This window comes from Martes martes, assembly GCF_963455335.1.
Source record: "Martes martes genome assembly, chromosome: 2".
Taxonomy (NCBI): Eukaryota; Metazoa; Chordata; class Mammalia; order Carnivora; family Mustelidae; genus Martes; species Martes martes.
Window position 1 is genome coordinate 81,827,377 of NC_137889.1, and position 15,386 is coordinate 81,842,762.

A 15,386-nucleotide genomic window follows, 5' to 3' on the forward strand; every position below is an offset into this window, starting at 1 on the left:
TTTGAACAATATGGGTAACATATCTAGGAAATCCTTCCTGTATTCTTTTTAAAAAATTCTGAAATATCCTCATTTATCTATTTTTATAGGATAAGTGTAGAATATGATCCTTAAATACGTGGATTCTGAATTTTTGGCATTATTGTATTCTGTTGCTCACAACCCAATTTAAATTATGGACTTCCAAGTCAATAGTCCAAAGATTCCTTTTATACCTACCAATAATATTTTAATATACAAGTTATAGTTCCTGCTGTTGTTTCTATCCTTAAATTGTTTTTATTTTATATTCAAAATCAATCTCAATTATTATGGATGCTAAAACACCTAACGTGCCGACGTAATATGTGCCTCTTGTCAAAATGTCAGTGTATATTTTAGCCAAACACTCATTATTTTAATTAGGAAATTTTGAAAAAGGGCAACTTCCTTAGTGATAGGTTTAGTGCTGGAAATACTGTAGTCATAGTAGTTAGGGGTAAAATCAGATAAAAATAACTATAATTTTTGTTGCATGTACTATGTGCTGGGAACTCTGCTGAGCACTTTACATATAATAATACATTAAATCATCACAATAACATTGTGAGATTGTCATTGTTACCCATGTTTTAGAAATAGGGAAACTGAGGCTCACAAGTGTTGAGTAACTTGCCAGATATACACTAGTAAATAGAATTCTAGCATAGATTATGTGTTTCCAAATCCTTGCCTATAATGGGCTATAAAAGGCAGACTTACATGTCGTAATTGGTCATTCTTACATTATTTTTATTCCTTCTTTAAAAATAGAGTACTCAAGAAAAAATTCTTAGACCAGGTTTGCAGGGCTGCATATGGCAAACCCAGGTCCTATTACTTCCAACCCAAACGGTCTTTCTGCTACCACCCCTGCCTCCCCGTTAAGTTTCCATATGATGCTGGCTTTTGTCTTAGTTAGGACCCTGAGATTACTTTTGTATCATGCATGTCCCACACGTAGTCTTTAGGAGATTTCACATTTTCATTTAGACATTTAAATTCATTCATCTAGAAATTTGAACGCTTCTAAGATGCCAGTGGACTGATTGGAAACTCCAGTGATTTCTGAATGAAAGGGCTTTTGAGTATACAAATGAATGAACCAGACAAGTGCAGCTGTGTTTAGAATGAGGCTTTATAATAGTCCAAGGCAGAATTTATTAGGTATTCCCTCTTAATGAGTTCCATATAATTCTTTCAGTTAATAAGTTAAAGATCATCTTTGTAGCTGAGGAGCCTCAAGATTCTGACTTGGATTTATTAAAAATGCTTATGTTTGGCTGATTAAGTAGGCAGATACGATGCTGCCATTGTGTGCTAACTTCGTGTCCGAAGGAGAAGATCCCTAAAAGCTATATGGCGTAGGTTGTAGTCCTTAAAGAGAAGTGGACAGGGTGTTTATTATTGTTAAATGCCATTTTCCTCCTGCTACACTTCCAACTCTAATAAACACTTGAAAGAACATCCCATGGGAACATACAATAAACTGAGCTGAGCTTTTTCAAAAATTAAAATCATTTGCCTCTTCATCTTGTTTACCATGTCACAAAATGGGGTTTCTGTTATGTGTCATCAATGGCATAGGGTGAGGCAATGCTAATTGACTAATAAAATCCCTATTTGATGAGGTAATTGGGAAAGGACCTGTAGTTTGACTGCATTCTTGCTAAACGGGGGTGGAGGGCTCTGATTCCTTTTGACCGCTTTACTGTGAATGATATTAATTGAACTGCAATTGCCTCAGACTGCAAATTGGGATTTACTGAAAAATGTTTCAAGTTATAGGATTAAGATCAGATGGGAGTTTTAGTTAACAGGCAAACATTAGGTAAAGTGCATTACATCATCAGCTAAGGAAACTTTCCTTTACTGTTCATTATTTCCTCAGCAATGTTAACTAGGAAATAAAATACAAATAGCTCTTTAACATTTTTAATTGCAACGTTTCTACACTTTACATATCATCATTTTTTTAGTTAATATCTAGCTTCAAAATTCTACAATCTATGGTAAAATAGAGTTTACCTAGCTATATTAAACCATTTCTTACTTTTCTTAAAAACACGTCTTTTTCTTTTAGACAAATGAGGTGGTTCCTTCTCGAACTTTGGTAATGTGCATAATGCATTCTGGTTTGTATAATAGTGATCTGTGTATTTAGCATATCTATTTCCTTCTCACACTATTGACTCTCATTTAAGAAGGGAGTCCTGGTCTTTACAGCTTTTGGCTAACACAATATCTTTAGCATATAAAGTACCCAATAAGCATTTACTGATGTACAATTTTTTTTTTTCAGTATTCTACTCTAAGAGGATTTAGAGAGAATGGTTTGGGCGTGATATGTGAAATTTGAGAAATTTTAAAGTATTTGTGGAAATGTAAATGCATTTATTGTTTAGAATATAGAAATTTCAATTTTCTCATTGTTCTTTTTGGTTAAGAACAAAATATAATAATATATAAGCATGTATAATAATATAGGTATAAAAATAGAGAAAATATAAAAGGTATTAAATATAAAATATAAAGTTTATGCCTATATGTAATATACACACTAAGGGAGTAACCTATCTTGAATATGGCATCCATATTCTCCATTAATATTAATCACAAGAAAGTCTGTTTAGTTAATAAGAGGGGAGGTAATGAATGCTAAATTTTTGATATGCTGTGTAAACATATGCATTTCATTTGAAAATATAATTGGAAAAAATCTGCTATTCTTAAGCATGGCAATAATAGTCTAACAAGAAAGCCTTTAGGGAGCCTGGGTGGCTCAGTTGGTTAATTGCCTGCCTTTGGCTCGGGTCTCTGGTCTCAGGGTCCTGGGACCTACCTAGGCCCATATCAGGCTCCCTGCTTGGTAGGGAGCCTGCTTCTCCGCACCTTGCCACTCCCCCTGCTTGTGCTCCCTCTCTCTCTCTATCTGTCAAATGAATAAAATCTTAAAGAAAAAAAGTCGATTAAAAGTTATAAAAAATACTTCAAACCATTTCTCATCTGAGGCTTGGTACTTTAAAATTTTATATTCAACTATTTATGTAAACAAACTTTCAGTAAATAGGGATGATAAACTAAGTTGTTTTTAGGGCACCTTAATTTGAACACTGAATATGTAACAGGAAATATTTTAACTTCATTTTTCAATAGAGATGCAACCATATGACTAATAAACAATGTTGGAGGAAAACATTTTAGTTAAAATGAGTAAAGACATGACATCCAAGAATGGCACACTTAAAAGAAATAGTGAAACATAAAATAAACCATTTCCCTAAAAGGTAAGTTACCTGGCTGAACTTAGCACTCTAATCATTGCTAAACAGGACACGTAAAGGTCAAAATCAGTTTGGCTGGAATTTAAGATGTAAGGAGAGGGGTGGTATGAGAAATAGCTGCAGAGATAAGCTAAACATTTAATAGGAGAAAATTTCACGTCAGAGAGAGGACATTTTACTTAGTTCACTGGGCAGCACAAGACACACCAAAGATGTTTGAGCAGAATGCCATGATCAAGCTTTATTTTGAAGAATTTACTGTCATGATAATTAAGTGAAATCTGTGATACTGGATTGGATCAGTAACAATCCAAACAAAAAAAAGTGGGGCAAATGGTAAATTTGAATAAGGTCTCTAGATTATAGCCTTGTATTAATGTTTATTTCTTGATATGGATAACGGGTAGTACTGTGGTACCGTCTCCTTGTTTAGGAAACATACACTAAAGTGTATAGAGGTAAAGAGACATCATATCTGCAAATTTATTTTAAATGTTTCAGAAAAATATGTCTCAAGTACACACACACACACACACACACACACAGTAGGAGGGGAATAAAGTAAGTATGATGAAATATTAACATTTGGGGAATCTGGGTAAGAGGTAAACAGGAATTCTTTGGAATATTTTCACAAGTTTTCTAAAAGTCTGAAACAATCTCAAGAAAGCTTTTAAAAAGAAAAGTAGTGTGTCAGTGACATAAAGTAGGTTTAGAGATGACTAGGTTATGAGAGTTGGATATATCATGATGAAAATCAACAGTAACTTTTTGGAGGGAATTCTGGGAGAACACCCCCAAATTTAAAATGTATACATCTTTAAACTCAGCAACTCCATTTCTGACATACATCTCATGGAAGTATACTCATGTGTGCACAAAGATACTTAGTGCAATACTATTTTGATTAGAAAAGTAAACCAATCAAAATTTCTGCTTAAGAAGCAGCTACATTCAAGCACATTCATGCTTTAGAAAAATCAGGAGACGGAGGATAGACTTATAAATGTCTAATATGTCCTCACACAGAAAGATCTCCAAGACACAGTAAATGAAAAATAAAGAAGTTGCAAAACCATACATATGGTAAAATCCCCTTTATGTTAAATCCCATTAAATTAAATTATCTTTTATACTTAAACCTGGATAGAGTTGTAAATTTACCTAGAGTAAGGTGATAACCTCTGGGGAAAAGAGAGAAGAGCTTGAAAAAAGACGGCCATGACACCAATGTTTAGTGCTCACTCTAAATACATCTTGCTTTCTAATATATCAGGTATTCATATCTTACTTGGATAATTAAAAAAAATTAATATCTCACAGTTAGTTCAAAATAAGCTGAGTTGGGGCACCTGGTTGGCTCAGTCTGAGCAGGACACAATGCTTCATTTCAAGATCATGAGTTCAAGCCCCACGTTGGGTATGGAAATTACTTAATCAAAATAATAATAATAATAATGATAGTAATAATCAGCTGAGATAGAGTGGAGAGAGATTAAAAGCTGCTGTAGCAGTCTGAAAAAGAATGGGAAAGGCAACTGAATTAAGGCTGGAGAATGGAGAGGAGGCAGTGGTAGGAGTGAGAGGGAAAATCTCTATGCCTCTTGAAAGGGTGAAAAAACGAGAGAAGGAAGGAGGATTTAATATGGCTGACTACAATAGCGACATCTTTAACAAGAACAGGAAATAAGGAAACCTACTGATTTGTGAAGAGAAGATAATTTTTATTTTGAAGACACTGAATCTAAGATACTGATATCCAGGTAGATATACTGCAAGTCTCCCAGAAAGACATAATATTTAGAGACACAGACCAGAACTACCCTGGGGTTAAGCGACTAAATCTTTGAGGTAACAATTATAAAACAACTGTAAATGGACACAGATTGTACTTCTTTGTTATAATCACGGTCTAATGTTCCATTTGATGTTCCATAATACACTTAGTCCTGGAGCAGGACATATTTATAGTTGGGTATTAAAATTGATCTTAAGAGGCGACAATATTATATTACATAAAGGAATTCATTCATATTTTTTTCAATAAATTCTTGCATAATGAAACCTGTCTTCCAGTTGGTACATTTCCCACTTAAAACTCTGTATCTAAATCAAACTCCTGAATATGAATGAAATTTGCAGCAACACAGAAAATGTATTATAAGCAAATATAATTTTTATAAGTAAAAATTTTAAATGGTTTAAGTCCTACTCAAGGCATTTTTTTTTTTTCCATCACAGTTCCATTAAAACGTTACTGCCCTGGATCCCCGCAGGATATTCAAGTCCATTGGTGGGCTTACTTTACTTGTGGCATTTTATAACTACTCAGATGGCTAAGTTTTGCAGCTAGGGGGTGCTGAAGGACTACAGAGGATTAGATTACATCTTATTTTTTAAAAATTTGGTAATCAGTGAAAATCTTTAAAAAATTAAAGTCTTTAATGAAATAGCATTGAATTACATATATCAAGTTGCATAAACAATATTTAAACACATTTTATCATTGAACTGACCATATAAACTCTCAGCTCCAACAAAACTCTCCAAATAATGTAAATATACTTACTTGGTCTTATGCTTGTGTTATATGAATTATGGATAATTCCAATTTCAGCTATGGAGAAATAAAAAAGTTACATTGGATTGATATCACTAGGAAACGGGAGACTTATAGATCATCAAGTGCCTATTTTCAGGTTCAAATAAGATCAATGTAAATAAATCTAAAAAGTCTAGACTTCTGACAAGAAAGAAAATACAACTAGCAGTAAGACCTAACTTAAACAAAGATATTACATACTTAATCTTTAAATGTTTTATAGCAAATCCAAAAAGTATTCAAATAAAAAATGAATTCAGAAAAAAAAGTCAATTTTACTTAAAAAATATGTAAGCATTTTAATAAAGAAGTTAAAATCCTCCCATGATTTCCCCCCCAAACTCAAGTTATTTCCAGTAATAGTGTATTTTCCTCTTTGTTTCTTAAAAATTATGTGAAATCACATGTCCATTATTATACTCCAATTTAAAATATTTATGATTCTTTAAGGCACAATGATTTTGTATATTCTGTATCAACAAAATGAAATCCATGAAAATATATTTAGGCTTTAAGGTGGATTAAATAGACTTTCTTTTGCCAGAAATATTTAATCAATGTATCTATCCTTTATTTTTATCAGAAGTCAGAATTCAGTATGAATTTACGTAAATCTATATTTCCCTTTGTTTCAAAAATGCCCTCTGTGTTTCATAAACTGGCATTTTGACAACATAGGCACACTTTAAAATGAGCTGATTTTACAAATTAGTAATTTTTTGAACTTTATTTCTCCACAGAGCCCACATAATTATAGTTGATATGTTTCTACTTACAAAGTTTAAACAATATGTAATATAATTTTGCTTAATCTGTGATAATACCATCTAAAATTATACAAGATTAAGATGGTTTTCTCTGAAAGTTACAAGGAAGGAAATTTGAAATACTACATACATTAGAATGATGATCATAACAGGATCCAGCGTGCACATCATTTTATTATGAGAATTATCTGAAGTATCCGCAATTTACACTAACTGAAGAGAATTGTTTGGATTTTATTTTATGTAGTATGCTTATCCTTCATTTATTCTTAAAGCAGTGTGTTCGCTATACATATATACATCATTAGTAGAGCACAAAAGTAACAAGATCATGCTGCCATTCAAAAGTAAGGTGCCACATTTTTATTACAATCAAATGGCATCCAAAATGCAATATATTGCTATGAAAATGCAAAATTTCTCAGATTGGCATTTATGAGTGAGGCCGGTCACAATGAAATGGCATTTTATTTTACACAAATCAAAAAGATTTATCATAAATATATAGACCAATATATAACATTGAAGAACAAGAAGCAGAAAGGAAACAATGCTCTTGCATAAAGATCAATTCGCTTTGCTGCTGTTGGAATAACAGGTTTGGCAGGCGGCGGTTTCTTGTTGTTCTTCGCCTGAGATTTCCCAAGCCCATTGTTGACTTCAATAGGTTTTCCATAGCAGTCATAATTGGATAATTCAAAATCTCTTGGTAAGCTTCCAACAATGCTGAAGTCATTAGACCTCAGGTCAGACTTGGAAGTGCACACCTTTTTGCATCTCGTCTCTCCTACCTGAGAATAAAAGTTGAGGACAGAGTACATTTAGAATTGTTCTATTCATAAAACAACTCTTCAAAGGGATATTTTAAACATCCGCTGGTTTAGTCAGTTGACTATTATCTCGCTTTGACAAAAAGATCCAATAGTAACTGATGAGGCTGTCAGACTACCTGAATATTAGGGTTCTAAATATTCATATGACAAGGCTTATGTCATGGAATAAACTTTTGATAGGTCATTTTATGTCAAGGGACTCAAAGCCCAAATCACCATTTATTTTAGGTACTCCCAGGCTTGTGAGAGTTCTCATTTGCAATACCAATACACTACAATTCAACATTTAACCGTTATACAGACCATATTACTACAATACATGGATAAGAGAAATCTTCTGGTACTTCTAAACTTTGACTTCCCCATGGATTCTATTTCCGGAGATGGTGGTTTTTAAATGACTGAGGCATTTATCTCTTCAATGAGACAGACTCTCTCTCAACTGCATTCACAACTAGGAATTAAAAAAGGGTCATAGTGATCATGAACCAAAGATGAACTGGTGAAAGGCAATCATTCCTAATTTGTGACTAAAGTGAATTAGCCAACCACACTCAGAGAATCCAAAGAAATTATGTACATTTCAGCCAGATCATATGTCACAGTGGTTATTCAGTTAATAATCTCTAAACTATTAAATTTATAACATTCCCTATAATATACAGAATAATTATTTCACATTGAATTCTCTCTAGTAATCAGAAATGCTCTCAGAAAAAATAGATGCTGGGGTGTCTGGGTGGCTCAGTGGGTTAAGCCTCTGCCTTCGGTTCAGGTCATGGTCTCAGGGTCCTGGGATCAAGTTCCGCATCGGGCCCTCTGCTCAGCGGAGAGCCTGCTTCCCCCTCTCTCTCTGACTGCCTCTCTGACTACTTGTGATCTCACTCTGTCAAATAAATAAATAAAATATTTTTTTAAAAAGAAAAATATAGATGCCAACCCCAACATCTTAAAAAAACACTGATATTACAAAAGGCCACAGAAGGGTTAACTCTTCACTCTACTGCTTAATTTCCTACTGTTCTTAATCCCGAGTTCCACAGTTTGCCTTTGGAATCTCCATTATTGATATTTACTGCTTTTACTGAAAAAGGAAACCTGTCATTATATACTCTTAGTACACTATAGCTACTCTAGTTTTTGCCTTTTTCGTAATACAATGACTAGTTATATAGATTCCATTCATCTTTACCAGATTATGGCTGGGTAAAACTCATGCTTAATATAAGAATTAACACAAATTATTTCCCAGCAGTACTTCAGGTAGCAGGACCCTATCCTTTATCTGGACAAACACTGAGTCATATCTTCTGGGCAAGAGCCAGATGGCAGTGTTTAGAGGAAGACAGCACATAAAATTAAGATATAGTGGGTGAAAAAAAAACAAAAACAAAACAAGTTAAGATGTGTTTGTGTATCTCCTATCATTATACATGTAGATTACTTCCATTTTTTCTTCAATTATGAACATGTCCTGGTAATGTTATTTTTTAAACTGGTATATAAGTGTTGGCTTTACTCGTATATACTTTATACCACATATATATGTGTACAATCCTACTGAGTAAGAATTGTTAAAAATATGTTTATATAAATATAACTATATAAAAATACACAAGAAGCTACTGATAAGTAGGAACGGGAATTGTGGAGCTGATATTTTACCTATTTATTATATGTTTTTTGGGGGGGAATTTTACCCTTCTTAGTGTTTCATACTAAGAAAAAAAAATGTGAAACACCAATATATTAACATATTTAGAGAAGGTTTGGATGCAAAATAGCCCAAGTGGAAACATAGTTCCATACTGCTTTGATGGAACTTTGTTTTAGCTAACAGAGGCAAACCTTAAGAGGAGTCTCCCTCCCCTTTCCTAATGTGTAGTTATAATTTACCAATTGTGAGAACTCAACTGACTTTAAAAGAGTATGGCTTGATTGGCTATTTTTGTTTGAGCAACCACAAGTTCAGGGTCTAGTACATATCAACTTATGCAGTGTGTCTAGGAAAATATCTGGCAATAAATAGGGACTGGTCAGTGGAATGAGGACAAAGGCAACAACTAAAATTGAAATTATTTAAATATGACTTTGGGAAATCACATATATACAATTATGAATATATATATTATAAATATATGAATATAAACACAAATATGTGAATATTGTGAATTATGATTATATAATAGAAAATATATTTTATATATATAAAACTTACTCTTGCACCTTCCATTTAAATTCCCCAATTTAAAATTTTAAAAGACCATTTTCAGAAAGCATTCTGTGATTTAAACTCCACCACCACACACACGCACACACAGACTCACATTCACACTCCTACACATTTCCTGTAAGTGTACCAGAAAGAAGACCACATTTAAAGCTCTAATTTTCCAGTCCTATTTGAGGAGTAAGTCTTAGCATTATCAGCGAACTTTTGTGAAGAGTAAAATTGCTACCTTGTTTGGAACAGAGGTTGAGAACAGTCTCTACATATCATATCTTTGCATTATCCCGAGACTCTCAGAGCAGTCATCAAAACCTGGGACTCTGGATATCCCATCTTGCTTTCTCCCTTTAGAATTCTCTACTCCAAAAGTTTTATTTACTAACTGTGCTTTAGAATTCATTTATCAAAACAAAGGGATATTCTAGCTTCTGCCGATAGACTTAAGAAGCATCATTCTTATCATTTACTTTACTTTTTCACAAAGAAAGCCATGCATATTTACTACAGAAATGCATTTACTTTAAATCATATTTTATACACAGCTCTAGGTATAGTTTTAGTATCTATAAATAACTAAATAAGTAATCAAATTTATGTGATATTATAACCTAAGTCACACATAAATACTTGAAATTTTCTAATCTGTTTTATTTAAAAAACATATTTATTTAAAAAACATATTCTTGGGTTCTGCTAGCCATTTCAATAATTTTAGAATTTCATCCACAGTTTATTCAAAATGTAGACATAGGATGTTATATTTAGTCAGAGAGATTATTTAAATATAGTATATATGTCAGTAAAAGAAGAATAATTTCTTCAATGTTAAAGTAATAACATAGAAAAGTACTCCAAAGAGCTTCAGTTTGGTTATACTAAATCTTCACTCATTTAATTTATTAAAACCTCTTCTAGAAATGTATTTGAAGGTTCTCTTATTTGAAAAGAGGTGTGTGTGTGTGTGTGTGTGTGTGTGTGTGTGTGTACTGAAGGAGAGAACCTCTACTATAGAAATATCTTTTAATTATGTGACACAACTAAATAAGAAATAAGTCCTCAGCTTCCTTAAATAGGCCATGATTCATTAACTAGTTGGCTGGCCTCACCTTTTAGCATTCATTGGAGATTTTACACAAACATAACTTTTCTGGTTAATACTCTCCACACATAATTATCATATCAAATATGTACTTAAAAGTACAAAAATATTTACAATGTAATATTATTTAAAGCAATTATAATCACATCAAGAGGGATTAGATGCATTCCTTATTAATAAGAGAGTAGTCCTACATAATACATTCTTAAAAGTGATCTTGGTTATATTAATCTCCAATTTATTATTTCTCAATTTTTCCTCATGTAAATATGTGTCTCATTTACTTTCATCGTATAAACTTGTCATTCCTGAAAATTACTGGTAGCAAAAATGAGCTAGTATGGTAATGAAACTGTCAAGAATAAAAAATGACACAGATAAGAACTTCCTAATGCTTCAAATTACAACCTTTAGATTGTGTGTGTGTGTGTGTGTGTGTGTGTGTGGTTTTCAGTTTGAGTCACACATTTAAAAGGAAATCACCATATGCAGTATTTCTTGACCAGAAAACTTACTCTATGATTTCATGGGGATAACGGTATCTTTTGCAGTTAATAAAAATATGTTCAAAAGGGAATAATTTCTATATATTTTACCCAATCTAAGTCATTCCTTATTTTTAAAAACCCACCATTACTATAGGAAACAACTATCTCATTCATACTTAAACAACAGGTTTTGGGGCACCTGGGTGGCTCAGTGGGTTAAAGCCTCTGCTTTCGGCTCAGGTCATGATCCCAGGATCCTGGGATCGAGCCCCGTGTCGGGCTCTCTGCTCAGCGGGAAGCCTGCTTCCCCTCTTCTCTCTCTGCCTGCCTCTCTGCCTACTTGTGATCTCTGTCTGTCAAATAAATACATAAAAAATCTTAAAAAAAAAAACAGGTTTTATGTTTTTGATTGTTCAAATCCTAAGGCAAAGAAACTATTTTGTCTTTTATTCACAACATCTTTCTTATGAATAGCACACGGTACACATCAGGCATTGGGGACAGGATGATATTAACAACAGTAGGTCCTCAACTAAATTTAAGGGGGAAACAATCCAGATAATTATGTATGTATGATGACAGATTTATGTACGCAGGCAAAATTTTAAAACATGCTAAAAGCTAGATTACATTATCATTGCTGTTTCTTATTATACTTTGTAAAATTATTCCTTTCCTTAGCAAACACAGTATTATTTTAAAAATCAGCATCAAAAATTCCCTATAATCCAAATTTCATTGTGCTTTCATTAATAACTATTGTTATTCTGTCTAAAAATAAATGACATATCATTTTGAAACTGTGCACCACGGGTTCATGAGGCTGAAACTAGCAGAACGTTGAAAGCTTGTTTTTCAGAGAATCGTTTCTCCCTAATCAGCTATTGTGTCTTTTCAGACCCTACTAACAAATCCACTAGCTGTTTCTGTAGAAGACTGAACTCAAGGACAACTGACATGGTGCCAGCCTATGAACAAGCAAGGCCCTGCATTCTTTCACAGAGATAACAAGACTAAGACCCCATTCCAGTTTATACCAGCTTCCGAGCATGCCCACAGCCCCTTCTCCCTGTCCTAATATAACCTCCTGATGTGAGGGGCTGAATTTTTCCTCTGTCTGGTGTTAAGTCCCTACCCCAAAGTGAAATGAGATTTATGTTACATATATGTTTGCTCAATATGTGTGGTCCATCTTTCCTCATGAATAGTCATAAGTTTCTCTGCCCTTTACATCAATATGTATGTAATCTCCTACCCTGAATTTCCCCTTTAAAAACCCCACTTCTTCACCTGGAACCTCAGAGACGGTCCTTGGACACCAATCCACCATCTTCCCAGGTTGCCGGCCTCCTAAGCAAAGCACTCTTTTCTTTCCAACCAACACTTGTCTCTTGAGTATTGCCTTTTGAGTGGCAAGCAGCCAAACTTGGGTTTCAATAACAATTTCATAGAAATTACTTTGCAAAAGTTTGTGTTTAGAAAGCAAAGTATACTGGAACAAATGCATTTTGAAACTAGAAAGTATATTTTTTTCATTGCAAAACCACTAAATTAAAAAGACAACAAATTTTAATTTCTCTTTTTTATACTTTTATGTCAACGTGTAACAGTCTTATGAATTTATCAAGCTTACGTATTTTCTCTAAGTTTGACATATATATTAAAGATGTTAGTTTTTTTACGCATTCTCATTTTGAAGTCTATCTCAGGATACAAATATTACATGGGTACAATGTTCATTTTAGAAGTTGCATTTGGCCTGTAAGCAATAAAAATAACTCATATTTATTTCTGGAGACTAAAATTTCTGGTCAACTTTTAAACTCCGTCAGTATCACTCTATGACTTTTGTAGCAAAATGTAATAATTTCAGAATCCAAACACATGTTTTTCTATTAGTAAGCTCAAACACAAAGAATTAAAATATAGATGTTCTTAAATATGTTCAACTTTTCTTCATTGGGTAATTACTTTAATGCCTGAAAGCTAAATTTTAAAATAACAAACTTCTGTGGAGAATTCAAGATGGCATAGGGAGAACCTGATCTCATCCCTCCCATGGACCTAACCAATCTACAACCATATATGGAAAAATTCCCTCTGAAGGGGATCAAGAAAGTGGATGAACAGAGCCCCTGTACTAAGGGACATCAAGAAAATGTGCAGAAGAGGCAGAGATACGGTCTCACTAAGGGGGAAAAAACAACAACAACAACAAAAAACACCCCTCAGGCACAGCACTCCATGTTTAAGAGGGATCTCAAAGTTACACAGCTTTACCCTGAGGAGTGAAAGACGTGAGCTCCAGGTCATGCAATTTCACCCTTAGATTCTGCACAGGAGACATGAGTCCTCAAAATACCTAACTCTGAAAACTGATAAGGAATATGTCCAGGAAAACTACAGAACCATCGTAATTGAAAAACCCACTCTTAAAAGGCTCAGGTGTGACTCGCTTGACATGGAAACCAGTGCAAGAACAGGAGGCAGCTGAGCCTCTCTTCTCCCAGGAACTTAGACAGTGGAGGCGGCCAGTTTTGCTACCTTGTTCTTCCACGCTGATCCTGGCACTGGTGAGTACCATCTTAGAATCCTTCCTCTAGACTGCTAATGTCAGAGGGCATGCTCCATAAGGGGCATCAAACAAACCTACGCCTTGGTCAGGCCTTGCAGCTGACAAGACAGTAACCCCAACCACCATGCCCCTGTAGCAGTCACAGCCAGGTATCCCAGCCAGCTGGGCCAGAGGCCACTCCCAACTATCACATGCCCACAACAGTCATGTATCCAACACAACAAGAGGGTGCACATAGCCTACACAGGGGATACTCCTGGAACACCTGGCTCCTGTGGCCAGGAAGATTTGCACTTCTGGGCCCCACATGTCAACACCTACATAAGGCCACTCCTTCCAGACCTGGAAAAAGAGCTGGACTAGTTAATACTTAGTAACACACACAGAGAGTCAGGCAAATGAAGAGACGGAGGAATATGTTCTAAATGAATGAACAAGACAAAATCTTGGTAAAAGAACTAAATGAAATGGAGTAAACAACCTACCTGATAAAAGAGTTCATAGTAAAGGTTATAAAAATGCTCACCAAACTCAGGAGAAGAATGGATGAAAACAGTGAGAATTTCAACAAATAGATAGAAAATATAAGAAAGCACCAACCAGAGCTGAAGAATGCAATAACAAAATGTTAAATAAGCTAGAAGGAATAAATAGCAGATTAGATAGTACAGAAAAATGGATCAGCAATATGGAAGTCAGGACAGTGAAAATAACTCAAACCAAACAGCAAAGGGAAAAATAATTTTAAAACTGGGTAGTGTAAGGGACTTCGGGACAATATTAAGTATACTAATATTCACATTAGAACTCATACCACTCAATATCAAAAAACACAGTCCAGTTAAAAACTGGGCAGAAAGGGCACCTGGGTGGCTCAAATGGTTAAATAAGTGTCTGCCTTCAGCTCAGGTCCTGGGATCCAGGCCCATGTCAGGCTCCCCGCTCAGCAGGGAGTCTGCTTCTCCCTCTCCCTCTGCCTCTCCCCTTGCCTGTGCTCTGTCTTTCTCTCTCAGATGAATAAATAAAATATTAAAAACAAAACAAAACAAAACAAAAAACTGGGCAGAAGACCCGAAAGGACATTTTGCCAAAGTATATATACAGATGATCAACAGGCATATGGAAAGATGTTCCACATCACTAGCCGTCAGGAAAATGCAAATCAAAACCACACTGAGATATTGCATCACACCAATCAGAATGGCTAGTATCAAAAGAAATAACAAGTGCTGGTGAAGATGTAGACAGAAGGCAACGGTTGTGCACTGTTGGCAGGAATGTAAACTGGTACAGCCACTCTGGAAAACAGAATGAAGGTTCCTCAAAAAATTAAAAATAGAGTTACCATTTGACCCAGCAATTCTGCTTCTGTGTATTTATCTGACGAAAATGAAAACACTAATTCAAAAAGACACAGGTATCCCAATTTTTGCTGAAGCATTATCTACAACAGCCAAGATACAAAAGCAACCTAAGTATCCACTGATAGA

At 34.5% G+C, this 15,386-nt stretch overlaps 1 protein-coding gene across 1 annotated transcript in view; it reads right to left on the reverse strand.

Moving 5' to 3' along the window:
- Positions 1 to 6,614: 6,614 nt before the first annotated feature.
- GLRB (glycine receptor beta) overlaps positions 6,615 to 15,386 on the reverse strand; it is a 92,224-nt gene continuing 83,452 nt past the window's right edge. The window contains exon 9 of the mRNA XM_080796894.1: positions 6,615 to 7,462. Within this exon, the coding sequence (XP_080653020.1) occupies positions 7,166 to 7,462 (297 nt within the window). The 3' untranslated portion in view covers positions 6,615 to 7,165. The remainder of the gene's footprint in view (positions 7,463 to 15,386) is intronic.